The 26,043-nt window shown below is 45.9% G+C and overlaps 1 protein-coding gene across 2 annotated transcripts in view; it reads left to right on the top strand.

The window, feature by feature from the left end:
* The first annotated feature begins 4,519 nt into the window (after window positions 1-4,519).
* The window catches only part of LMX1B (LIM homeobox transcription factor 1 beta), a 112,593-nt gene continuing 91,069 nt past the window's right edge, over window positions 4,520-26,043 (top strand). For both annotated transcript variants that reach the window (XM_088146741.1, XM_088146740.1), the window contains exons 1-2: window positions 4,520-4,658; window positions 7,021-7,207. In XM_088146741.1, the coding sequence (XP_088002867.1) occupies window positions 4,520-4,658; window positions 7,021-7,207 (326 nt within the window). The remainder of the gene's footprint in view (window positions 4,659-7,020; window positions 7,208-26,043) is intronic.

The following is a 26,043-nucleotide window of genomic DNA, read 5'->3' as shown; positions in this document are numbered from 1 at the left end:
AAATTCAGGCTTGACCCTGGACGGGAGGTGGCTGTCGGTGAGTGAATGTCGTTGTCCTTCCTGCGCCGAGCGAGGAACGAAGGCAAGGTGAGCGGCGTCTCGGATTAATTTTTTTTCTCGGCTTCTTTCCTTGAGTTTACATCTCTCGGCCTGAAAAATCCTTCTCTGTCAAACTCCGCACGCCTTAGCTGCCTTCAGGCGTCTCCCTTAAGCCAGGTAGGTCACTTTGTCGCTCTGTCAGCATTAATCATGGCCAGAGTTCTGGTTTGGGGTGTCTGGCAAAACCCCGCCCGCTGCTTTAGCTGTAGTACAGACTGTTTAGACAAGCAGCGAAAGTAAGTTAAGCCGGGAACCAAGGGTAGCGGTTTGTAGGAACACAACCACTGGGCGTATGAATGCGTTTCATTTAATAGTCGAAAGGGAAAAGCGATCGCGAGGAAATGGATTTTTTAGTATTAAAGACTGGAGCGTCTGTTGTCAAAACCTGCCCCCGCAGTCCCCTCGCCCCCATTTGTTTCGTTTTATTCTATTTGCTTATTTCTGCCTGTCTATTTTAAGAGTGGGTCCCGCTTCACAGGGGGAAGCGACTCGCACGTTTGCGGCGACTCCAGATGGTCCCCCAAACTGCAAGAGCGGGCAAGTGGAGCCCAAGCTGGCCTAGCCGTCCACGCGTTGAGGTCCGTGGAGAGAGAGATTATCCGAGTTAAAAGTAGTAAGGGAGGCCTAATACGATGAAAACCGTAGTTGCGCTCGCTTTACCCCCCTGTCATTCGGCTCCCTCGCCCGTTCCCAATCTGCCGTGGTGCAAGAAAGCGGATTTCTGGGCGTTGAGTCGTAGTTTCCAGATAGGGACCCCTCCCCATTCTCTTGCACCCACATATTCACCCTCGCTTGGAATGGGTTCCAAAGACAAGAGACGCGATTTCTAAATTTGATGTATAATAGGGGCCGAAAGGAACCGAAATTTAAGGCGAGAGGAGGCCGCGCGTTGGTTCCCTATAGAGCTGAGGGAATTAGGGGTTATGCGTGCCCGGCAAAAGCGTATTTCTCCGACTAAACGCTCCTCCAGTTTCTCGGCCACTTAGACTTCTGCGGAAACTATTCGGCGTCTTGGCGGTGGGTTCCGAGGCTCTTTTCAATTTCTCGAATTGTTTAACTCTCGGTCGGGAATTCTTTTCGACACTAGGAGTGCGGGGTGAGCTGGAGAAAGAAAACGCCTGCTCTAGGGAAAACCCTAAATCTGGTTAGATTAAAAGCACCCTTGGATTTTGGTTTCGAGCAGAACCCTTTTTCCAATCCACTCAGCTCTCGTGGGCTCGAACTATTCGGTTGATCTTTAGTTCTGATCTCAAAATTAAAGCATTTTAGCATTATTCGCCGTCCTGTTACTGATTTTCTTCTCCCGCCGGATGCAGAAATAGCATTTTTCCTGGCCGAGGGAGAAAAGGTTCAGATAGAGATCTCTAAACTGAAAAAAAAAGGGGGGGGGGGATATTAAAGAAAAGTTACCAAAGTGAGAGATTTCTGGATCACAGGTGATGGAAGTTGGGAGAGGCAGGGAGATTCAAGAAAAGTAGCCACTGAGGATTCGCGGGTGTGTGTATATGTGTTATATATAATGTTTGCAAGTGAGATATATTCCTTCTGCTGGCCAGGACATATTTTGCATTTTAGGAAAACGAAAATGTCTGCCCATCTTTTCCAAAACATAATTGAAAATGTAGGGGGGGGGGAAGCTTAAGGAACCGTAACAATGGGTTTTTAATTTTATTCCATCTTGTTCTAGAATCCTTTTTTAAGAAGCCGGGGCCATGGAAAGGATGGCTGGTTAAACGCTGAGAATCAAGGTCAAAAGTCTTAACAGAACATCAAGGTGAAATTGCAAGCTAAAAATAAAAGTTTCTGCTTCTGAAACCAGTGCCATCAGATGCTCAGAAGCTGAGTTAGCGAATTGTAGGAACACTCTCTAATACAGTGTATAGACTGTGTGTAGATTTAATCTCACTATCTTGCTTACTATTAAATCCATAACAACCAAGAAGGTGTAAAGCCAGCTTCTTCCCACTGATTTCCATTGGGTCTACTTAAAGCTGGAATGAGTTTGGATCTAACCCATCCTGGCCAGCAATACAAAATAAGAGCTTGCCATTTCTTAATCTGCCCCACCTCGCCCCGCCCAACCCTAATAGAAAGAGAGAGGGAGCAATTTAAATTTGTCCCTCGTTGAGAAACAAAGAGCTGAAATATTTAAGATTCCACCCGCAGTTAAGTAAAGGCTTTAGACAATGTTTTAAGTATGAAAATAAAGCTTAATGCCAGTCCGAGTTAACGTTGGGGAAAAGGGGCCGCACGGATCCCAGCACCTTTCAGAGGCCTATCTCTGGCTGGGAGTTTTCGGCTCTACCTGGAGTTCAGAAGCCCGGCGCCCTCGCGTTGAGAAAGCAGGCCCAGAAGTAGGAGGCAAAGAAAATTAATCCTATTGGTGTCTCTGTAAAAGGAGCTCCCATTCTCCAAAGAACGGAGCCAAGGGTGGCTTGCGTTTTTGCGCGCGCCAGGAGCAGAATTGGAATCAAAAGTCAGAGCCATCGCGCTGGGAATGGCCTTCTTTTTCTCCCCCATCCCTCTGCAAAAGCAACCCCCCCCCTTCCTCGGAATTTCCGGCCCCGCTCTCCTCTCACCCCCAAAACCGAATCAAAAAGATAGTTCTCGCTGCAGCCCTCTGAGCATGGCAGAGCGCCTCAGCTGGGGTAGAAAAGACGCAGGGAATTTGGGACGAGGGCGCTGCTCGGTGTCTCCTCCGGTCAGGAATAGGGGCTCATCCTCCCGGCCTGCGCGCTTGTGCGCAGAGGGGTTTGTCGCTTTAGGATGGCCGGAAAGCCTAGATCGCTCAAGTGGTTGGAAATCAGAGGTGGTGATCCGCGAGGCGGGTTTAAACTGGGGGGAGATTTAAGACGTTCCTCACTCCGAACACAGGCGGGCCACTCGGGCGCAGAATCTGGTTTCGCGTTTTTGGAAGGCGGAGTCGCCCGAACAGCAGCCGCAGCCGAGAATGACCGAGGTCGGGCGTCTGCGCGCGTTTCCAAGGGTTTTTCTTTGCCAGGTGCCAAGCCAGACCTCCTCCCCTTTGGCCCCTCGATAACGCAAGAGGATTGCGGGAGGGGAGGAAGAAGAAATGGGCTAGGTCCCCCCCCCACCCCCGTTTTCTCAGCTCCGAGTCCTTGAAGGAGTGGTCACCAGTCCGGGCGCGCGTTTGGCAACTCTCCAGGCGCTTTCCCCAAACAAGCAGAGGGGGGACCCCCCCCCCCATTTCTCCCTGCCCGGATATAACATTCAGGTGGCGGCGTCGCGGAGAAGGAAGGGCGCATATCCCCCACAAGGGAAGAGAAGGAGAGGTGCCTACCTGCCTCGCGAGGTGAACCGGCCGTTCCTTGTGGCAGATACTCCTTTGACAGGAGAGAGGGGATACTTTTACTTCTTTCTTGCCTCCCCTGCCCCCCGCCCCCGCCTTTTCCAGCTCGTGACTGGTCCTAAATCGTTGTACCTAAGTAACCCCCCCCCCTTGCAAATCTCCCCCATTGACTTATCCAACCGTTCATTTTAAAGAGCCAAACTCTAAACGTCTCTCTCTTCCAGCTTCGCTATCCAACCCCTCTACCCCGGCATTTATTTCTCTGCTTCTCACACTCTCCGCTTCCATCTGCAGCGCCTACTCTTATTTTAATTCTCCGGACGGGTTACCTGCTGAAATTCTGTTTCTGTTCTCCACCTGGCTGACGGTTCCTTTTGTCCTGACGCCCCCTCAAGGAGGGGGCTTGCCTCGTTTGCCCCCCCCCTCCGTTTCTCTCCTCCCTGCTTTATTTATCTATCTCTTTCGCTCCGTTTTTCTTTCTTTCCTCCGTTCACTTTTTTTTGCTGCCCCCCCTTTTTTGCGCGTAAGCGGACGGCACTATTTGACAGGCGAGAGACCGCCTCACTGCGGCGTAGGGATATTAAGCACACCAATTGGGAGTTCAAATGTCAGCAAGTTTTTTTTTCTTTCCCCTCCTCCTCCTCTTCTCTCTCTCCCTCTCTCTTTCTCTCCCCCCCCCCCCGCCTTTTTGGGAAAAGGAGGGGAGGCGGAGGTGAGGCGAGTGGCGGGGTGGATGTATTCCTCCGCCGCAGCTTTCCGCCGCTTGTAAACGGAGCGCCTCCCGGCTCGGGACTTTTGGTTGGGACTTGGGCCGAGGAGAGCTCCAGAGAAGACGGCTTGCGCTCGCGGGTGCATGCAGTGCCGGGCGTCTCCCTGCTTCGGGGAGGGCCTGGCCGCCCCCTCCTCCCCGAGAGGGGCCCCGGAGGCGCCTTTCAGCCAGCAGGTGACCTCCCCGGCCGCCCCGCCGATGGACGTCCGGCTTGTTCGGCCTTTAGGCTGCGCCCCGTTCGCCTTTTCCGTCGGCAACGTCCCGCTGCTCCGAGGCCCAGATCTCAGCTGGGGCGGCCACTAACCGCCGCTCCCTTCCCCTCCGTAGCCCGCCGTCGCCCCATGGACGTGGCCGCGGGACCGGAGGCGCTGGAAAATTGTTTGAACCGCGGCTCTGTCAATTGCGCGAAGATGCTGGACGGGATTAAAATGGAGGATCGCCCGCTGCGCTCGGGCCCCGCAACTTTGGGAGTCCTACTCGGTGAGTTTGGCTCTTCCTCGCTTCCTCTTCGCTTTTTTGCCCACCCGCCCCCTCTTCCTCACACTCTCCTGCAGGTTAAAAAGACGCCTCTCCTCCCCTCTCCCAAGAATGCAAGGCTGGCTCCGAATCCTGGGCCCCGATCCTTTCTCGCTTCCCTTCGTCTGGAGCGCCGAAAAACTGCGGTTAGAGATGCTCGGGAGTTTGGCGAGGGAGGGGCGAGCTGTCCTCGCCGGGAATCCACACGGAAAGGGCAGGGCGGACGGAGAGGAACCGCTTTCACGCCAGTTTTGCGCCCGGCGTTGACTTACATTCCGGACTGAGTGATAACGCAGCGTTTTCTTTCCGTTCTCGTTGCGATCCAAGGGTCCAACTGAAGCCCTTTCTAGTTTATTTTTCATCAGTTTGCCAGCTTCCAACCCGTCCCTGTTCGCGTTTTTCCCCCTCCATCCGGAACCCAGACCTCCCTCATTTTGGAGGAGCATGCCCTCCCCTCTTCCCCCATCCCCCCCTTACTGTGCATGATGTGAAAACCCGGCATTGCTATCCAGGCTGCGTTGAACATGGTTCAAACTTTCAACCCGAATCGCTGCCGAATTGCCCCGAATTGGCGACGGAGGTAAAAATAAGCTGCGTTTCAAGGTCGCTTACCTCCCCTTCCTGTCGCGGGGCTTTCCCAGATGGAAAGCGGGCAGCTTCGGGGGAAGCACGTCAGAAGGGGCGCCCGCGTGTACACTCCCCAAATTCCAAGAGCGTTTGGTTGTTTGGCACGCTTGTTAAACTCTATGGCTAAATGACCTGTAGAAGTACAGCCTGTAGGAAGGAATGAAACACTCAGGCGTATCTCGAATGAGAGCCCGGAATTCGGTGCGCACCTCCCCGATACTCCCCGCAGTGAATGCCTTGATTTAATCTTGAACTTCGTGTTCTCTGAAGAACTGGAGGAAGTCTGGACCGTTGCCTTCCTTTCTCCTGGAAGGCGAGATGCGCTCGCAAGTCTCCTCTAACAGCCTCCCTGAGTTCAACCCCTGGATTTTCTTGACAGCCCTGCTTCAGTCGGGCCTCTCCCCACTGCAACCCCCCCCCCCCCATTAGTTCCCTCCCCGTGTGGATCCGAAGCATGGCCAAGTTAATCCTCAAGCTGCAGTCAACTCCCACGGGCGCCCCTTAAGACAACTTTCCCTTAAAATTCTGCAGGGGTTTCCACCCGCGTCCCCAATAACAATCGCATGCCAAATTCCTAGAAACTTCTCCAAAGAGATATTTGCAGGTGGCCGACCCAGCTAACTCATCTTTAGCTCCTTCATTTCTTTGAAAGGCTTGGCTTTCCCCTGTAACCATTCCACATGGTGGGGATGGTATGAATAGGGTTAATAATCATAATCGTCATCATAATGCAGTTGTTAATAAGATCTGGTATTAGATGACCAAGGTCCACTTCTGATGTAGCAAACTAGAGGAATATGGACAGTTTAGGACTATGCTGAAAGGAAAAGGCCGTGTTTTTAACTTCGTGGCCATTCAAACAAACTCTTCTAGGGCAAATATAGGTGTATAAATGTGATTATTCCATCTTTTCCTTGGCCATTATTTTATCAGCCAGGCCAAATTAAATAACAACTGCTGCTGTTTCTACAGTAATGCTGTTTCTACTAAAATATAATTATAACTACTATCCTACAGGAATTGTGTTTTGGGGTATTTGGGGATGATTCTGGTGAAGGAATCCAGAGACGTAAATTGCCAAAGATGACGCTTGCCCACACCCTGGCTGGCCAGAGTCCCAGGCATGCTTTCTTGGAAGCAAGCCTTGTGGATCTTGGGGTGCTTCCTTTTGAGTAGACCTGCTATTGAACATGAATCATCGAGAGCAGGGAAGAGGAACGAAAATATTTGGAGCCCTTTCAGAAGCTCATCCCTGTCTCCTTTCATCTGGCTTCCCTTTCCCTGGCGTGGACGCCGGCTGAGGCATGGGGAATTGGGATCTTTGGGGAACTCCGTCCAGCTCCGAGCGGAATCGTAATTTCTGCTCTTCTGTCCCAGGTCCGTTGGCTTCTCCATCTGGATTTTTGCCTCTGTTTCTGTCCCCCGAAGTCGCTGGCTAATAATAAACGGAGGGCTGTGGGACAGAAGCCCAAAACAACTCGAGCGATTCGATTTGAGCAGAAGCCCGGCCTTGTCTTGAATGGGAATGAAGAGCGATTGGTCCCTCCAGCCATTTCCGAACTGGAGTTTGCCCCCTTTTCTTCCCCCTTAGAAACACAGCCCTGGGGATGATGGGCTCGGGCTCTGTTTGCGAGTCGTATTTTCTCGCTTTCACACTTTCCCCCCTTTCTCTCCTCGCTGCTTGCCTCCCCTCCTCCAGGCTCCGATTGCCAGCACCAGGCGGTTTGTGAGGGGTGCCAACGACCCATCTCTGACCGCTTCCTGATGCGGGTCAACGAGTCCTCCTGGCATGAAGAATGCTTGCAGTGCGCCGTCTGCCACCAGGCACTGACCACCAGCTGTTACTTCCGAGACCGCAAACTTTACTGCAAGCAAGACTATCAACAGTGAGATATTTGCACATTCCTTTTTTCCCTTCACCCCAAACCCTTCCGTTTTAGCCGCTGGAACTCCTCCCCACTGCCTTCCCCGCTTGAGCTGATCTCATTTATAGCTGTATACTGGGGGGGGGGGGGGCGGGGGGGGAGAGAGAAAGGCATAAAGCAGTTAAATCGAGGCGGCTTTCCAGGAGAATAAGCCGAGCGTTTCAGATCAAAGGGCTCTCGCTCCCCCCCCCCCTTGCGTTCGATGCTGCTGCGTTAGAACCCATTGCTGAGGTCTTCGGGAGAGAACTAGAGGGAGCGAGTCTCACCCCTTGGGGGTGGACTGGTTCCCCCACCTGCCGATCTCCTTGACTCTCCCCTCCTCTTTGAACTACTCTGCTGGCTCGTTGTGTGCAAGTCGGGGGGGAAAAACATGGTTGCATAGGGTATTCGGGGCGGGGGTTGGAGGTGGGACTGGTGAAATGGTTTGGCTTTGAAATGAATAGGGGGAGATGGCTTGTTGGAAGGAGGATGAATAAAAGCGGGGCAACGCTTCACCCGCGCGACTAGTGTTGCATTTATTCAAGCGAGTGGGGACAGGATTCTTTGTCCTTTCCTCGCACTGTTTCTTATCCAGGTTGGATCACGTTTCTGTTGCTTTTCTCATCAGATTTTGATCACTTCCTCTTCCCCCTAAAGTCCTCTCTGAGTAGCTAGCTCCCACCTGAGTTTATTTATATTCTTTTTCACATGAATTATTTGTAGCAATGCCATCCGCTTCCCTGCCTTGTTGTTCCTATTTTATATTTCTGAAATCCCCTCCTCCTCCTCCTCCTCCTCCTCCTCCTCCTCTCCATTCTCTTTAGTCGGGCATATTTTAAAACCAATCTCTACTTACCTCTGTGAAGCAATCAAAATATGTTCCTTTTTTGATGAGAGATTTTGTTTTTGAAAGCCAAGTCTATAAACGTTTTTTCCCCCTTGTTTGTTTAAAATTCCTGTGGGGAATTTTATATCTGCAGTTTAAACCCCTCCCCAAATATGGTTTGGGAAGGAAGGGGAGGGAGACATTTTTCAGGCTGTTTTTGGTGGGTGTTTTGATCCTTGCAATCTTGGCTAAATAACTTTGGTCAGAGCAACGAAAAGCTGTAAAGTGCTGGAGAGAGTCCGCACAAGCATTCCCCTCAAAGGAGTAATTAATAATAATAATTTTAGCTCGCATGCAAATGATAGGTGAATGCGTTTGAGGGAAAAGAGGTGTTCCGCATTCTGCTTGGAAAGTTGTGCAATAGACGAAACATTTCAGTGATTTTTTGAAATAAAAAAACCTCCTGAATATGGTCCTGAAACAAACAAAATGGGGTGGAGGTTGTAAAGGAAGATTTCGATTTTTGGGGGGTGGGTGGGAGATGTTCTTCGCCAGACTAAGTGCAAGATGCTTGTGACTAAAGCTACTCCAAGTGCTTTTTCTGTTAAAGGTTTGGCAGTGTGCGTTTGCTGGTAAATTATTTTTTAAGTACTGTCCTTTCCCTCTTCCTTCTGTTTAAACGGCGCCTCTCTTTCCTATTCATCAGGACTCATCCTCACGAGTACATTTTAAAAAAAAGAGAGAGAACCGACGGGCCAGGCCTGATTCACGAGTCGCCCCTCGACCTGAAGGGCCTCCCACTTTAGCGAACGAGGTTGCGGGAGGCGCCTCCCTCCCTCCGGGTTCGACTGGGACTGCGGGCGCGGCTTTCAGTGCACACCGATCCGCTTTTACCGTCTTTTGGAAATGGATTTCTAAACTCCAAAACTCTAAGCCGGGAGCTGGAAGGGGGGCGGGGGGGACGGTGGTTAAAAGCCTCCGCCCTGCTGTAAAACCGGCGGTGTGTTTTGTTAGGGGGTAGAAAAATCTGGGTTTGCAGCCCGCGCGGGTTCGGGTTCGGGTTCGGCTGCGGAAGACGCCGCCGGGTTCGCTCGGGAATGAAGCGCCCGCCGCGTGGTTTCTTCTGGGGAGCGGAGCTGCTGCGCGGCCCGGCCGCTGGCAGCGGCAGACTCCCGTTTCTAGCTGCCTTCTTATCGCTGCGGGCTGGAGAAGCGGCGCGACGGCTTCTTCGCTCGCTCGAGAGGAGGGAAGAGTCGGCGCTTCACAGCCGAGAGAGGCCACCCGGTCGCCAGGCCTGTGGCTTTTCTGTGGGGAGCGGAGGAAGGAGATAGCTTTCTCTTCCCCCTAAAAAGTCCCCTTCCCAGCTTTGCTTTCCTTTCCTTTCTTTCTTTCCTGCCTGCTTTCTTGTTTCCTTCCTTCCTTCCTTCCTTCCTTCCTTCCTTCCTTCCTTCCTTCCTTCCTTCCTTCCTTCCTTCCTTCCTTCCTTCCTTCCTTCTCTCATCTCTCTTTCTCCTTCCTTCCTCTCCTCTCCTCTCCTCTCCTCTCCTCTCCTCTCCTCTCCTCTCCTCTCCTCTCCGCTTTACCTCCTTTAAAGAAATCACCCTTCATTTCCCATCTTTATGAGTCTGTTCGCACGACCCCTGAACCCCAGAACTCGCCAGCCATAGCGAAACCGAGCCTGCTGCGCGCCGCTGGCCCAGATGCGGAACTCACGCTTGAGCGTGTGGGGCGAACGCGGAACGCAGCTTTCCTTCCAGAAGGCCCTTTAAGTTAATCACCAGCAAACCCGGGTCACGTCTCTCCTTGGTTCTTGTTTTCTATCTAGACCTTCTTTATCAAAAGGGGTGGGGGGATGATTCCATTGTAACCCCGGTATCCACCCCAAATCCAGCTCTTGCGGCCCCCAGACATCCCCTGATTGTGGCTTGTTGACAGGCCCCTCCAATTAAGCCACCCCCGAAAAGAAAAGACCATCGCTGGGAGTGGGGGTTGGGGAAATGGGCATTTTTGCTTGGCAGAGGAGAGCCTTCTAAGGACGCGAGCGGCTTGGGGAGCGCCGTTCTCCTTCCCCCGTCTTCAACTGGAATTGGACTGTCCACACGAGGTTGCAAGCCGATGAGAGATTCTTCCGAAGAGGCTTCCACCGCTGGCAGTTTGCGACGAGCAGGGAAGCGCGATTACGCACCTGCCGCGGGGAACAGATAACAACTTCACTGTTTAGCTGGACCTGGCGGGGCCAGACCTGGCCTCGGCCATCCCCACCGTCCGGCGTAAGCCGAGCGCAAAAGCCGAAGAGCGCCGGGCGAGCTGTCCGGCCCGCGCACCCTTGGTCAAGAACTGGATAGGGCGCTGCGCACCAGGCGCGCTTTCCCGTTGTGCTTCCTTCCTGAAACCGAGCCAGTTTCAACGGCGGAGAGGCCTGCCGCCTTCATAAGCTCTGGACAAGCTTCCGGGCCCTTTCCCGAGGCAGAACGAAGATGAACCGGTGTCCCGAAGCTAGTCCAGGGCTGTTATCTCCGGAGAACCAAGAACCGCCTCCGGACCGCCGCGACACCTTCGCCGCCCACGGTTCCTTTGCACCGGCGCGCAGCCGTTGGGCTGGGAAGGGCCGGCTTGTTTAGTTGGAGGATCCCTACGGAGTGGGGCGGGTGGGGGGAAACCAGAGGGCTGAGGTAGCAGAGAACAAGTGCAGGGAGGGTCGTCTGAACAGCTGGGGACATGGCAGTGTCTGTTTCGTGGTCCAGGCGTTTAAAACAATAGAGCTGCCTCCACCATTAGGATAGGCAACGTCAGTCCCTTAGCACTTCCCACTAGGATGGCGCTTTTCCCTAGAGATCCCCCCAAAACTGTCCAAAGTTGGGCGGCTGAGGACGAGCTGGTGTCTCTCTGAGCGGATATTGCATCCAATATCTGCCAACCCTTCAAAGAGGAGCGACCCTGCCTGCTTTTGATAAAACCCTGGTGAAGTCTCTTCATTCTGAAAGCAAACAAATAAACCAGCCTGAATTGGGATCTTGGAGCCACTTTGGGATCCCTGAGGGAGGGACACCATTTTCCAGGGGCGGTTGTTTTTCATGTCTACCATTACAAGATGCTAGTCCTCAGGACAGCCAGAGGGGGAATCTGAGAAAGCTCCATTTTAATCTTGGGGTTCTCTTCCTTCCCCAGGAACAAGGCAACGGCTCCTTTTAATTTAGCAGGTTAAATTTTAGACATGTGCTTGTTCCTGGCACACTCTTGATTCTTCAGATTGGCCAATTTCTCAGCCAAGCCAGTCAAAAACACACAAACCAGGTTTATGGTTCAGAAATTGTGCATGGTTGCCAATATAAAGGCACTCCTCTATGACACCCAGCTATTGTAGGGGAGATAGGCGGGAGAGAAATCCAATCAATAATAATAATAATAATAATAATAATTTTTTATTATTATTATTATTATTATTATTATTATTATTATTATTGATTGGATTTCTCTCCTGCCTATCTCCCCTACAATAGCTGGGTGTCATAGAGGCATAGGGTGTCTTCTTCTTTTTCTTCTTCTTCTTCTTCTTCTTCTTCTTCTTCTTCTTTTATTATTATTACTTGCCCTCCTTGATTCAGAATCGCATAGGTTAAAATTCTCTAGTTGTGGTTACCCGGGGATAAATCCCACTGCATTTCACAAGCCTTGACCCTGAATAGAATTAAACTGTTATTAGGATTTGCCAATGGAACAGAGGCCTCCCGATGAAGAGTTAATAATATATCCCCTTGTAAAACATGACCAGCGTTTCAGTGCAGGCCTTCCAGAGTTTATGATGTATGATCAACAATGCCTGGAAGTTTGTTTAGGGAGTCTAAACTGAATTCCCAAACTGTCTCTTGATGGGAATCTCCATAATGCTGTACGACAGGATCCGCATAGGGTCGTTTTGTCCTTGAAATAAATAAATAAGGCACTAAAGGCATTTGTAGTTGGTCTGGACATCTGTACTTCACTGCAAGCGAAGCCAATTTTGCTGGGCAGGCACAGAAATGGCTATGCTAGAGCATAAAATTGATGCAGCTTGAAATTGGGGGGGGGGGGACAGGGAAGGGTGGTTAAGAGACACTTAGTTGTCCCCCCCCCCCCAATAATGTCATGCTCAGAAATGGGCTGTTTCTTTCTATGTGAAGGAATTTAACTCAACTCAGAGGTATTGGAGTTTTGGGGGCACTAGGAAATGTGATTCTCCCTCCTTTTTCTTAGCACAAAATTATCCCTCTGAAATACATAGACTTCAGTTCTTGGGCCTCCCTACTTGTTCATATGCTCCCCTCCTCAATTCATCTCCTTTATTGTGCCTCCCCCCCCCCCCCCCGGCTCTGTAAGCTCTCTGAGACAGAGTTTTTATTGTGGTCTCACATGTCTTGTCGAGTACAAAATGATAACACCAATCGCAATTCCATATTGGTTCTACGACTAACCTAGGTGTAGGTGCCCAGAGATTTTAAAAATGTATTTAATCTTTTCTTTTTAAAATTTCTCCTCTGCCTTTTTGACTTCAGGCTGCTTCTAATCTCGGCCTCTTTTCTTTTCTTCCTTCCTTTCTTTTCCACTTCACGCTTGTCACTAAAATTTAGGGCTGCCTTTGTGCCCAGAGTGGGGTAAAACATGGTCACTTCAATCGCTGCGACATAATATGACTTTGCAAGTGGTCTGATGATGGACAAAAGACGACATTTCTGGTTGTACATTACCTTTTGTCTAACATTCAGGAGGTTTCCCAAAAGATTCCCCAAAGCTTTGGGAGGGGGGCGGGTTAAGAGAGAAACTATGTGCATTTCATAGCAACAACTCCAAAATCTTTTGCCATGGAAACCGGGTGGTAATTGGTAACCAGACATGCAGAGTATAAATATTGCTGGAGTTCTGAAAGTCCTAGCTGAATAGTTGGACTCATGAATGCTTTCTCTCTCCCCCCCCTTCCCAAATTATGTTCTTTCCAAAGGGGGCTTCTGTCTTCAACATGTCCATTTAGGAAAGCTTATGCTGCAGTTGAAAGATTGGCCTTTAAAAAGACATTTTATCTGGAGTAAACCCTAATGATTTGCATGGAACCCCGTCCTAGGGATTGAAGATCAACAGCAAATGTGTCCCTGTTCAATTGGGAAGAAGCACATGTGCCACTAGGAATGTCTCCGACCTAACCAAGCTGATTGAAACTCATTGACAAAATAAATACCTTTTGCTATTAAGCAGGCGGAATGCCTCTACGTGGCCTTGAAGAAGCCCATGCAAGTCGTCTTATGTCATGTTTCTAACAATTAAATAATCCAATGTATTTGTCCTTTTGATTCTTCTTTCTCTCGTGAGCTTTCCCAGAGGAAAGCTGCAAAGGGTTACCTAACTTAACGTGCAATTTCAACATTTGCATCTTGAGCTACGAAGGGTCACCGTTTTTGCAGGATTTCTGGAGGCTGTTTTTTAAGATTCTGTCCCCATCTTGTCTGATCAGTTTGAGTTACAAAAATTATACACAAATGTCAAGCGGGGGCACCCTTTTCTGGAAAGCAACCCTTTTGAATGTCATTGATACTTCTGAGTTACCCACACGACGTCCTTATGGCCAATTAGTTTTCTTATTAATTTCTTTTTCCTGGTTGTTTATTTTTACTTTTCCATTGTCATTCCATGGTATCCAATGTTTGTTTCACTGGAAGATTTGTGGACTATTAATATTTCGTTCAAATGCTTTGCTTGGAGGCCAAGGTGCAAAGAGAGGAAAGTTTTAATTTGTATTGTCCTGTGGGGAAAGGTTTGGCCTATTTGAAAATTAAAATATTAGACCTAACAGTTGCTTTAAGAGTGGGGCGGTGAGGGGGGAGAGAGAAAGAAAGTAGTATTGTTGGAAGCAAAACAACTAAATGAAGAAACCAGCAACCAAATTAGCATTTCTGCAGGGGAAATTACTGAAAGTTATGTGCTTTGATCTCCTGCGTAATCATCTATAACTTTGAAGCAATCGGTTGTGTAGGTGTTAGGTGGAGTAAGTGAATGTTCTTGTTTGACTTAAAAATACAATTGTGTGTGGGATTTTGTAACGGCTCTTTGGAGTCTGCTGTGTTACTGTAAGAAAGAATGAACAAAGAAAAGACCACAGCTTGTCTTTTGTTTTAAACGTGCGCTAGTTTTTATGAGCTTTGGAAGAAATATCTTTAATTACTGTAAAGAGACGTCCTATTAACTACTGCGGACTTATTGTGTACCGAAGTCAAGATCATGCAAATTTACTTGCATAGTTTAGAACTGTTTTGTTTCGATATTAGCCACAGGCTATACAGAAAGGCATGCTAGCGTGCAGAAAATGATTTGATAATGAAGTCCATATCTTATAGGTCGTTACAATGGGAGCGAGGAGAACGCTGAAGCAACAAATGACCTTTTTTTCTTTTTTAAAGCAAGTACTAATGTTTGAATGGACAGTTTTGTCCGATAAGGATATATGCATTAGTGTGTTCAAATGGGATTACCGACATTTGCCAAATATTGGTGATATTGCAATTATTTGTATTAACCAATGTAAACAAATAGCTTTGACAGCTGAGGAATACCAACAGAGACACAGGTAAGAACACTTGGGCAGGCAAATAATGCTGTCCAATTTGCACTGGCTTGCAAGGAAAAAGATTTTCTTCCACTGTGTTTTTTTTTTTTTTAAAAAATGCAGCCTAGATCTACATTTCCCTGGTGAGAATTGCCTAGCTGTGATTGTTCGTGCTTACTAGCATATTTATAAAAAATAGGGCGATAGCGTGGACATTTACAAATCTCATCAGGCTGTGAGCAGTGAGCATCTTTGAGATGGCAGCTATCCGTATCTTGGATATTTGTGTGAATAATTTAGTGCGCCAGAGGTCCAATACGAGCTGGAAAATGCCTGGGTGTCTAAAAACAGTGTATATAAAATTACTCGGCGTATCATCATCTTTGAAAACGGGCTTCCATTTTATCGGGCCGATGCCAACATGCAAAATGCCTATGCAAGAGCGACGCTCTCAAGGGTCTCTGGCTATTCTTAAAGCTTTTCTAATTGGTGGAATGGTATTCACGAGCTGAGCAAAAATAAAAAGATATCAACTTATTGCCCTTTTGTTAGATCGCAGCGCCTTGTCTGACAGGACAAGCTAGCCTGCTGAGTCTGTTTCTTCTGTCGGACAAGCAAGAGGGCCAGCAGGAGAGAAAGGGAATAAAAGCAGGGCAAGGCATAGCACAGTAAATCAATTCTCCCTCCAAGGTTATTCATCTGAAAAATGTAACTGTGTACAGTTAAACACACACTCGTCTAAAATCCCTCTTGGTTGCCCTCCCGCGTTTCCTTCCAGCTCCTTGGCGAGGGGGCTTAGTTTTGGATGAATTTTCTCATCCAGTGATGGGTTTTGCTTGGAAAACGGTGCTCTGCATCTTTCCCTTCATGATGGTCCTAGAAATTTGGGGTCTGCTTTGGAGAAGGACGTTCCATAGAGGCCCCATGTTCTAAGCGGTACTCGCTGTAAGTGTCCTTTGTACCTTCCGCAATCTTCTGTATGTTTCCGGCTTGGACAATTTGATCTCTCCACAGCGCCCAGATGTTTGCACATGGTGCTAAATCTGGAAGTCAGACCCAAGGGAGGACAACCTAATTTGGAAGTCTGATCGGGATAGTTCAGGTAAATCTAAGTTGTGGCCTCCTTGGTTAAGTTCTCACCTTCAGCCCTTTTGTGATTTCCGATGATGCAGAGTGAGGATGCTAAGGTGGTAACACCATGACTGCAGGTTTCAGTCAAAGCTTGAGGGTGATTCATTGATTAGAGTGGCTGGTCTGAAGTGGTGAAAACAAGTTTCCAGTGAAAACAAGGGAATTTGCTTTCTCTTGTGCTGCATTTAGGCTGGGCAGGTGGGGGGAAAGAGAGGAACACGAAAGTTTTTCTCAAAGCAATAGGACTTGCCACCCAGTCCTAAACAAATGCCAAGGATGCGTGCTATACAAACGGAGGTAACATGGTTCTGTCTCATTTCTTCTAAGTGTGATAAAACTGTATGTCATTTATGCAGTATTTGCAGCGATCACGTTAAAAGAATGTTCAGTTGACATGGTCACGTTACAAATACTATGTCGATATCATTAAAATAAGTTAGGTACTAAAGTTACGTTTAAATCTTTAAACATTTAAGCCAAGAGGGGGAAAGTGCAAGGTTTTTAAGCATTGTTTTTCCTTGTTTGGTCTTCCTCCCACAATTTTAATAAAATAACATAATGTGGGTCCCCCCCTCCCCGCAATCCTCTTGTGTGGTAAAGCGAATCTATAGCAGATTACCTCGAATATCCTTGTTGTAATTACAAAATGCAATCCTGTGCTTGATTACTTGGGAACACGGGAAGAAGTGTGCTTAGGATCCCATTAAATGTAATACGTTTTCCAGCTAGGGAAATGTATTAGTTACAATTGCTGGAATCCAGGACATTTTCTGTTGGACTTCCCCATTAGGATAATTTTAGGAGAAGTGAGGGTGGAAGGGAATTACTTTTTTTTTTTTTAAATGGGAGGTATGGAAATAACTTCCAAGAATGGCGTTCTTTTTACAAAACAGTGAAACAGATCATTGGGCGCTTTTTGGAATGCTGGTAAATGGAATTGTTGCAGTGAGTTCAAAGGGATGTAGAAAGCAGAATTTATTACCAAATTTTCAGTCCCACATATGTGAGATTCTTTGATAATATCAAGCACAGATCAAGAGCTTCTTGCATGATGCTTATGATCCAGGGGCAAAACTTGGATGCTCTCTTTCGACGGTGAGAAGTCTTCTGTTTGTCCTAGTTAAAGGAGCTGGGACGGGCCTTGAGCTGAATGTGCCTTGAGATGTTGCATATTATAGTTTTGCCACTGGATTCCTAGAAGCAATGTTGAGCTGAATATATAATAAGAGGGAATTTAGAGGGAATTGGCCATGAACCAGCCTAGATTCCCAAAACTGAGTTACAAAGGTTTGGGAGCTTACACAAACCCTTTTATAGACACTGGTGTGTAGTGAGATGGGCTGTGACAAATTTGAAATATAAATAGTCTAGGGTGTTTGGAAGAGGGTACACAGCTGATGAAGTTTGAATCCGAATGAAGGGCACGAGACTTTTTTCAAGTGGCCATTTTTTACCGTCATTGTTTTAGAGAAGATTATTGTTTAGACTGCTTTGAGATGGTCAAAGGAAGCCCTGCCAGGATGTCGTTGAAGTGCATGGGGTATGTTCTCCATCCCAATAGAAGAACTGATTTGATTATTTTTCAGGGGGGAGTTCAAAGATTTGGAAAGCTGAAGGGGACACCTGTATGGCTTGACCTGATTTCTTCCCTTAATTCCAGATTTTTTTTTTTAAAAAAAGACTTTGCTCTCCTCTTGGAGAGGGGCAGCTCTTGAGACCAGAAACATAGGATCCTTTTAGTTCTTTTACTTAAAAAGCTTTTGCAAAAGAAAATGTGTAGGGTTGTCTTCCCAGATCTTTAGCTGTGCCTCTCTCCTTATCCTTTTCACCATCAGCCTATACACCAGTTTCAGTGCAAGTCTTCAAACTAGGTCTTACCAGAAGCTAGTTGATGCTAGTTTGGAGCATTGCAACATGATAATCTTTAGCATCGTCTCCAACTTGACATCTTCCAGGCCGGGAGTTTGGGGAATCATAGTCCCAGTACATCTGGAATACTGCATCAAGCCAGGATGTGATCTAATAAAGTCTTCCAAGATGATGATATGCCAATAGAAGAGAAAATCATTCTGATGAGCTGGTCCCATGTTCCAATAGTTGCATGTTAATAACAAAACCTTGATGACTATCTGGTAGAAAATACTTCAAGGAGAGATTGTCCTAATAGGAAGTAGGTAGTAAATGTTTGATACAAAGCTATGATGCAATCAGGGGTCCTGGTAAGGTTGAAGTTGGGGAAAGTATGTTCTGCTTTACTTCCTTCCAACCCCCTGGTGCCCCTGTGCATTCTTACTAGCCCAGCAAAATGTTCTACCATCTGTCATCTACTAATAAACCTGTCTTTTAAGTACTTGGGTAGATCAAACAGATTTTGTGTCACTCTCCTCCTAACAGATTCAGATACACTAATTACTTATAAGATGGCATAATTTATTTCTGGGACATGTTTACTAAGAAACACATGGAATTGAAGGTGATGTAAAAGTTCCTCAAAGTAGGTTTGAGTCCAGTTCTGTGGTTGGTTGGTGGATGGCTTCCTTCCTTCCTTCCCCAATTTTCTGCTCTTCAGTTTGGCTCTCCTGATTACTCACACCCTCTTTCATGTACACACATGGGATGTATTCACACAATATAGTTAAATCATGTGGTGATCTAGCATTTGCATAAAACTTAAGTGTTAACCTTGGCTAGGCTTTTGGTAGTTTAGTCTATTTTGCAAAATCAACCCAGTTGGTTAATGTAGAGTTCAGTGGATTATTCAGTAACCAGATTCAGTGTATAATGTGAATGCAAGGCTTCTTTTCCCCAGTTTTGTAAGAATTGAAGTCTGGTACCTCTGGAGGACACCAGGTTAAGAAGAAACATCTATATAAATAATGTCTAAAGAGCACGGTGTCAAATGGAGTCCTGAGAGTAGGTGGGAAGTAGGTAGAATGGAGGTCCTGGTTCTTTGATGGTGTTATCTGAAATGACCTTTTAGTGACCAATCCTTGTGTAGATTTGGGCATTCTGTACCCAGAAGGTCACGTGGTTTGGATAAATTGGCATCCAAGCAAATCTTTCTGTTTCACAACAAGGTCACCTCCTTAGTGTGTTCTCCTAGATGGCCATTCATAGCTGCACATGGTTGAAAACAGTGTGATGAAAGCAGTATATCTCTCTGAATGTTTTCTCTCAACAGTCCTGTGCTTTAGGCACAGTTGAGAGAAAAACAACACCCTTGGTTTGAGATCCTCCAGGTGCCTTCGTGGCCCAAATGAAGTTAGTCCACCATAATCTGACCCACGCCGATTTCTCCTGCAGCTGAAAACTTAGTGATATCCTTTAAAAGAAAGATGAATGAAGTATTTGTTTTCATGGTGGAATTTGGTCATCGTGTTTGTGAAATAACTGCTGGAATAAATGCATCCAGTGAAACTCCGATGACAGATATTTTTTTTTTTTATTCCTAAGTGTTATTCTACAGATCTCTATAGAGTGAGTTCTAAAGATATTCTCATACAGGAGAGTATTTCTCTGAAGTTGTAATGGAAGCTTTGAAAATCTGAGCAAAAATCTCAGCGGCAAGCCTAGAAAATATGAATGAATGAGTTTATAGATAATTGTTTATGATGGTTACATTCTTTAATGTTAGCTGTTCTTTTTCCTCTGCTCTGTTGATTTTTTTCCCCCTACTCTTTCTTGGAGTGATTGCAAAGGTCCAAGTTGCGTCAACCTGATGGGTTTTCCCCCTTTCTATTTCTCCTGAATGCAAATAATTTGGCATGTGGATTTGCAAGTGGAAAAGTAAAATGAAAATTCTGTCCAGTTTCTTGGAACGACGCGATGGGAGAGATAGAAACCGATGGAGCCGTGGATTTAATTTAGGAAGCTGTGAGAGATACTCTTCAATGTACGTGAAGACCAGGGTGGTGTAATTGATGGTTGTTGGACTGGAACTAAGGAGATTCAGGTTCAATTCCGTCTTTAGCGATGGAGACTTATAGGTGACTTTGGACCTGTCCCTCTCTCTGTCTAACTTGCCTTGCAGGATTGCTGTTGTGGACATAAAATGAAGGTGGGGTGTCTTGAGCTTTTAGGAGGAAAGGCAGACTGTAAGTCTAACAAATAAATAAATGTGCGTGTACCCAAGCATATATTCCAATTGTTAATGAGGCCCATGCTGAACAGTTGGAAATAGCAAACGATCAGCTGCTTCTTTATGAACATTTGCTGATACGCGTGTTCGTGTTGGTGCCATGACGATATTACCATTATTTCATTATCGTTTTAATATTATTACTCACTGTTTTATGGAATTTATGTCTGAATTGGATTTTAGAGTAGCGTGGGTTTTATTTGTGCCGTAAAACACCAAGAGTTGGTTCCACTTGGCAGTTCATAAATATAGCAAATAAATCCATAAATTGGCCCTATTTCCAGAATCTGGCATCTCACTCCTTTTTTTCTTTAAACTCTTTGCTGGATGGAGAGTATCATTTTTTAAATGTATCATTTGGCCGGGAGCCCAAATGGAAAAGCAGTGAATGGGATTGCTTTTCTGAGTTTGTTTCCTTTTTTAAAAAAATTGTGTATGTGTAATGAGCCCTACTCCCTGTGAATTAAAAAGACTGCTTCTAATGCTGCACTACTAAGGAGATAGAAAACATGGATTTTTGAATGTCTTCTCCAACATGCATTATTTTTCCACCCTTTCCCCATCAAAATTGGAATCTAAAGAATTATTTATAAGGTGCCTTAGTTAGAAAGGATATTTAGTACAAGCATCTGGGTGTCAGAAAGAGCTTGTTAGATCAGACCAAAGACCTATCTAAATAGTATGGGGGCAAGGGAATTTTAGGAGGAAAACTTCTTCCATTTTCACTCTTCAGTTTCTCTAAGCCTGAAATTATGCTGCCGAAATTCGGCAGCAAAATGACTGATAAATGTAGGCTGTGTGATTTTGAACAACTTGGGGAATGTTGGGGTTAAGAGTGGAAATAAAAGCTGTTTGCCTTCCCGAGGTTTCTTACTGTTTTGGGGCATGGGGTGGGGGAAAGAGGGCTTCTAAAAGCTGACTATTTTGCTGCTAAATCTTGGCAGTGTGATCTCAGGAGACGGCATATGGGAGTTCTGGTAGGCCGTTCCAAGTCCTCCAACCTGGGATGAAGGCTATCCAAAATGGGTCAGAATTCTCTTCCATGATGGCTAATCGGTTTCATAGAGGATTCCAACCATCTGCAGATCAGTAGACTATTACAGCTGCAGTCAGACGTTCCAGTGTCCTGCCTCTATGCTGAAAATCATAAATAGCCATTGCTCTTCTAGAACCGAGTGAATTATGTTACAATAAATGTAGTAATCATTTGCTTAGGACCTTTTTCCTCCCCTCCCATTTACATTTAAGGACCTTGCATCTCCAGAGGAAGATAGTTCAGATACTGGTAGAAAGGGAAATTATTATTTTATATCTGTTACCCAGGGATATTGAAGCTTATTCTTTCAGTATCGATTCCAGGTATGTATGGAGCAGGCTATGAAGAGAGTGGGAAAAACTATTTCATGGGGAAAAAAATATGGCTGATAGAGCTCAGATGCTTTGCTTAGGATTCTGAGAAACTCTGAAAGAAGTCATGGTTTGCCTCGACTTGTTTAACAACCTATAAGCCTTAGATGGAGGGGCTGGGAAATTTTCCATGAATCCTTTTATGTCCCAGCCTCAGGGATTGTCTGAGCTCAGTTCTCAGCTGACAAATCTTGGTTTGGGAGTTTAAAATCTATGGGGGATTCTACTCCAAAACCTCCTTGCCGTGCAGCAGTGTGGGTGTATTTTTAATATAGGAAAGTATTATTTGAATGTGTTGCCTCCCTCCCCTCAAACAAACCAGGGTGGTAGATTCCAGAAGCTCCATGTGATATTGCTGATCATGAAGCTTAGCTACACTACCATATAGCAACAAAAGTGTAGGGTTTTAAGTTTAGCCATGTTTTCTATCGAAGCTGAAGAGAAAGTTGGGGTGAATGTCCTGAAGAATTGAAATGTTCCCCCATGGGGTTTTGAACATGATAATTCTGAGGTCTGACTTGTTTTTTCTATTCTATTCTTTGCACAGCTAATTGTTAGTTTCTCCAGTGTCCAATGTAGTGGGCAGTGGTGTCCATGATAAAATAGATGATGGTTGGTGATGAGCAATATTATGATGTTCATCAATGTGGTCACTTCCTTATGAGGCGCTCAAGACTCATCTCCTCATTTTAATCCGCATCATAACAGTCTTGTGAGGTTCAGCTGGGAAAAGGGGACAGGTCCAAAATTACCCTGATTAAAGAGTTAGATTGACTAGAGACTTAAAAGTGGATTTCTTGGGTCACACTACCGCTCTCTAACGATGAGCTCACGCCGGCTCCCTGTATGAATTGTAGATTGGGTGGTATTGAATTATACATTGTAGACCAGGTTCTTAAACCCTGTAAATAAGACGGCCAGAAGACAAAGGTGTAAAATCCAGCCTGGTCCATTTTAGACGCTCTTTCAGAGGACTTTTTTTTTTAATGCAGTTCTCCAGCCTTACCATCAAAGAGTTTAAATAGCACCACGTTACAAACCAAATGAGAAATAATGTCCAGAAGGGCCCAACCCCACCAGAGATATTAAAAGGCTTTAAATGCATGCTTAAAATGATCTTTAGAACCCATTAAAGCATTGAAATCAAGCCAGATTCCAATTCTCTGTATGGGCTGCTGAAATGTACTGTTGTATAGTAGCAGAACATAGTATTCTGGAGTATCAATGCTGGCTTAGAACAACACTTTTATCAGTCATTATTAGAGTGTTCTATTGTTCTGATGAGTTACTGCTGACTTGCTGCAGGTGACTCAAATTCCTGATGCATGTGGGAATTTTCAGTTTTTTGAAAACGGAGCATAGGATCTGTTGACAGCTCTCCATTGATATGTTGTTTGTCTCCTTTTCAACTTTCACTGGATATGAAACAGGGAAGGTTCTAACTTGTCCATGAGGATATATGAAATATCACTTTGTCCTAAGGAGAACTGTCAAACAGCAGGTCATTAGGCTGACTATCACAGTATAGCAAATGTTATTGAATATTAAGAGTATAATCTGCAAATAAAGAATATCATTGATTGACTGATTGTGCCATCAAAATGTTTTCGACTCCTAGCAACCACATAGATAGAATTTCTCCATGACGATCTTTCAAGTCTCCCAATGGTGCCCCCGTTGCTACTGTTAACTGAGTCTGTCCACCTGGCTGCTGGTCATCCTCTTCTTCTCTTTCCTTCCGCCTTTCCCAGCATTAGAGCCTTTTCCAGAGACCTAGGTCTTTGCATAATGTTTCTGAAATAAGATAAGAATATCATCCATTCCCAGCAATGTGACTCAATTATGATCTTGGCACCGATCTGGCGATGGAGCAATTTCTTTGCATTGTCGAAATTGGACATCGTGATATAGCTTCTGCAGTGTTTCTCATGGGTACAAGGAAATAAAGAAGGGTCTCTTTCATATTAGGGTTGAAAGTTGTGTTGGTCTTCTTCAGGAACAGGACACGGTTAATCAGCTGGTAATTGAGTGTTGGGCCATACTGACCCTGGAGATGGCAGATCATTCTGCCCTGTGTCATGTCACTGCAAAGGAGGAATGCAGAAGTGATACCCCTTTTGTTTTCCTTCCAGCAACATGGTTTGACGCACCAAAACTGAACCCTGTAATGCTGAGAACATTTCTTGGCTCGTGTTAAAAGCCTGTGTATTTGGGAAAGAATTGCAGATTTGTGGAGGTAGCATGGCATTGAGGGTCACACTCCTTTAGGGATAACCTGCTAAATCTATTTGATAAATGGAGCTGAAGGAAGCAGTTCATGGAGCTAGAGTCAGCTATGAGTAGAGCTACCAATTCTGTCTTTGAGTTCCTTTCTTTCTCTCAGACAAGAGAGAAGGTTCAGATAGCCTTAGTGGAATTATTCTTTGCAGAAGATATTTGACATTAGGCCAAAAATACCGTAGACAATTGCTTGCCCCTTGATTGGTAAATAAAAAGCAGGCAGCAACAGGGGGCTTTGAATTCACCCTCCCTTGTGACTCCTGAACCGCAAAATTGGTATGCAGCTCACCTTTTCAAATTAATAAAAAATAAATAAATCAGTTGTTCTTTTTCAATTGGAATATCATTACCCAAGTCAGACAAGATGGCTTGGGATTATCTTGGCTGACCGTGGAAGCTAACCACAATTGGACCCGGTTGATGCTTGGGTGGGAAACCACCGGAGAAGCCCAGGACTAATTTGTGAGGTTCCAAAAAAAAAAAAATCTTGGCAGAAGGCAGTGACCACTTCCCTTTTCTGCCACTAAAACAACTCAAGGGAAATTTAACCTATTTATTTCCTAGCATTCTTCCGTAGAAATACGGAAGCATTTTCAAATGTTATGCTCTATATCTCCTCTTTGGTTGTCTGTTTTGATGGTGCATCTCCCTGTCTTCTGGAGACAAGCCACCCACCAATGATGCACCAAGTGTTTTCCTGTTGCTACACATTTCAGGCAAAGTGCCTTTGAAAAGTTGAGCTGTCTTTTTAAGGAAGTTTCTTTTCTCATCCCTGTTCTTTTCATCACCTTTCCAAGAAAACGTTGGCTTGTTCCCTGAAGCAAGATTGAATCTATCTCTTTGCAAAAGAAGGCAGTTTCCTACACGCACCAGTGAGTGGGAAGAGGCAAGCGGGATACGTGGATTTGTGGGTGAATATGCCCAGAGCAGGCCCTTTCAAATAATAACAATTCTGGAACAGTTGTGAAAACACAAAGTCTTTTTCTATTGCAATTCTCTTGAGTTGATCTTTTTTTTTTTTAGAGTGGTTTCAGGCTGAAACTTTTCATACAGTTGCAATTACTGATCTTGCTGACATGTTGTAACACTAAGCATCTGTTTAGGTCTGGGTGATTCATAGTTTCAGATATTTCGGTGTTTTTATTATGTAACCTTCCCAGTGTTATTCAATGCTTCTGTATCGCTTGTCAAAGCGACAGGCAGCGTTACGGTTCTTATGATAAGGCAGAAGCATGCATTTGTTTTAGACTTTCGAGGGGGTTGCACCATAAATGGGAGGAGATCCAAGACTGGACAAAGGCCAGGAGGACAGTCAATTTTTACTGGATTTAAAGGAGGAGGAGGAGACTATTGAAGGCAATTATTAGGATGATTCCCTCTGACTTTATTCAAAAGTGACATGCCAGACATGTTAAAAATAACAATGACCAACTCTGCAGGGGTTCCAAGACCCACCCAAGACTTTCAGCACTGTGTGCAATCTTGAAACCAATCAACTAGGCACCCATTAGATAAATTCAGGCAGAGGGAGGGGTATTCTCTCATATTGACAGCAAAGGAAAGAACTCCCCTTGGGGAAACGAAGAAAATGATCTCCCATCAGCTCAAATTATTTGTTTTTCCAGGTATCACCTGTTAGCTTTGTATGTATCCTGCCTCTCCTCCAGGATCCCAAGGGAGCACCCATATTATTTCTTCCTCCAGTTTTACCCTACAACAACTCTGGGAGGTAGATGGGGCTGAGAGAAAGGGACTAGTTCAAAGTCGCCAGTGAACTTCGGCGACTTGAGGGTGGATTAGAACTTGGGTCTCGGCCCACTTTAAGTACTACGCCAGTGAGTTCTCACATGGTCAGAGGAAAACAACCTGCTCTCAGAACTTTCTCTTCCCAGAACAAGAGACAGATGGAAACTGGGCCCCCTGTCCAAAAAAGAGGACGGTCCAGCCAGCTGTATTGCTGGGGCAGGAGAAAGAGGTGCAAGAATTTGGATTTGGCCTTTGCTATAAATCGGACTTGCATTTGATACCCAGCAGTTGCTAGAATCCAAGAATCTGACTTTGGCCTTCCCTATAAACTGCCCAGAGTCGTTTTCTTTAACGAGATGGCCAGTGACAAATTTGATATATAAAATAACATATTAAATAAATAAATAAACAAACACATAAATAGGGCTTGCATTTGATATCCAGCAGTTGCTGGAATTCTTCCATAATAGCTGCTTTGTTTTGCTATAACGAGGCTACTTGTCAGAAGTTATTATGTAGCTGTTTAATTGATTCTAGTCCAGCCTGCTGGGATAAGCCTGACACCAGTCCACCATTGCTCTTTTATTAGCTGGGTTGGCCCTTCTGTTAGACAAGATGTAGGAACTGCCTTAAGTAACTGATTTGGCCAAGTTGGTACAGCTGTACTTCTAACTTGACATCCAGAGCAGGAGCTTCATTGCACCTAAAGCACAGAGTTC

The sequence above is a fragment of the Python bivittatus genome, unplaced genomic scaffold, assembly GCF_059951505.1.
Source record: "Python bivittatus isolate LINGU-HERP-01145 unplaced genomic scaffold, Pbiv_v1 ctg000160_np1212, whole genome shotgun sequence".
NCBI classification, from domain to species: Eukaryota; Metazoa; Chordata; class Lepidosauria; order Squamata; family Pythonidae; genus Python; species Python bivittatus.
This window is presented reverse-complemented; position numbering and strand designations above follow the sequence as displayed.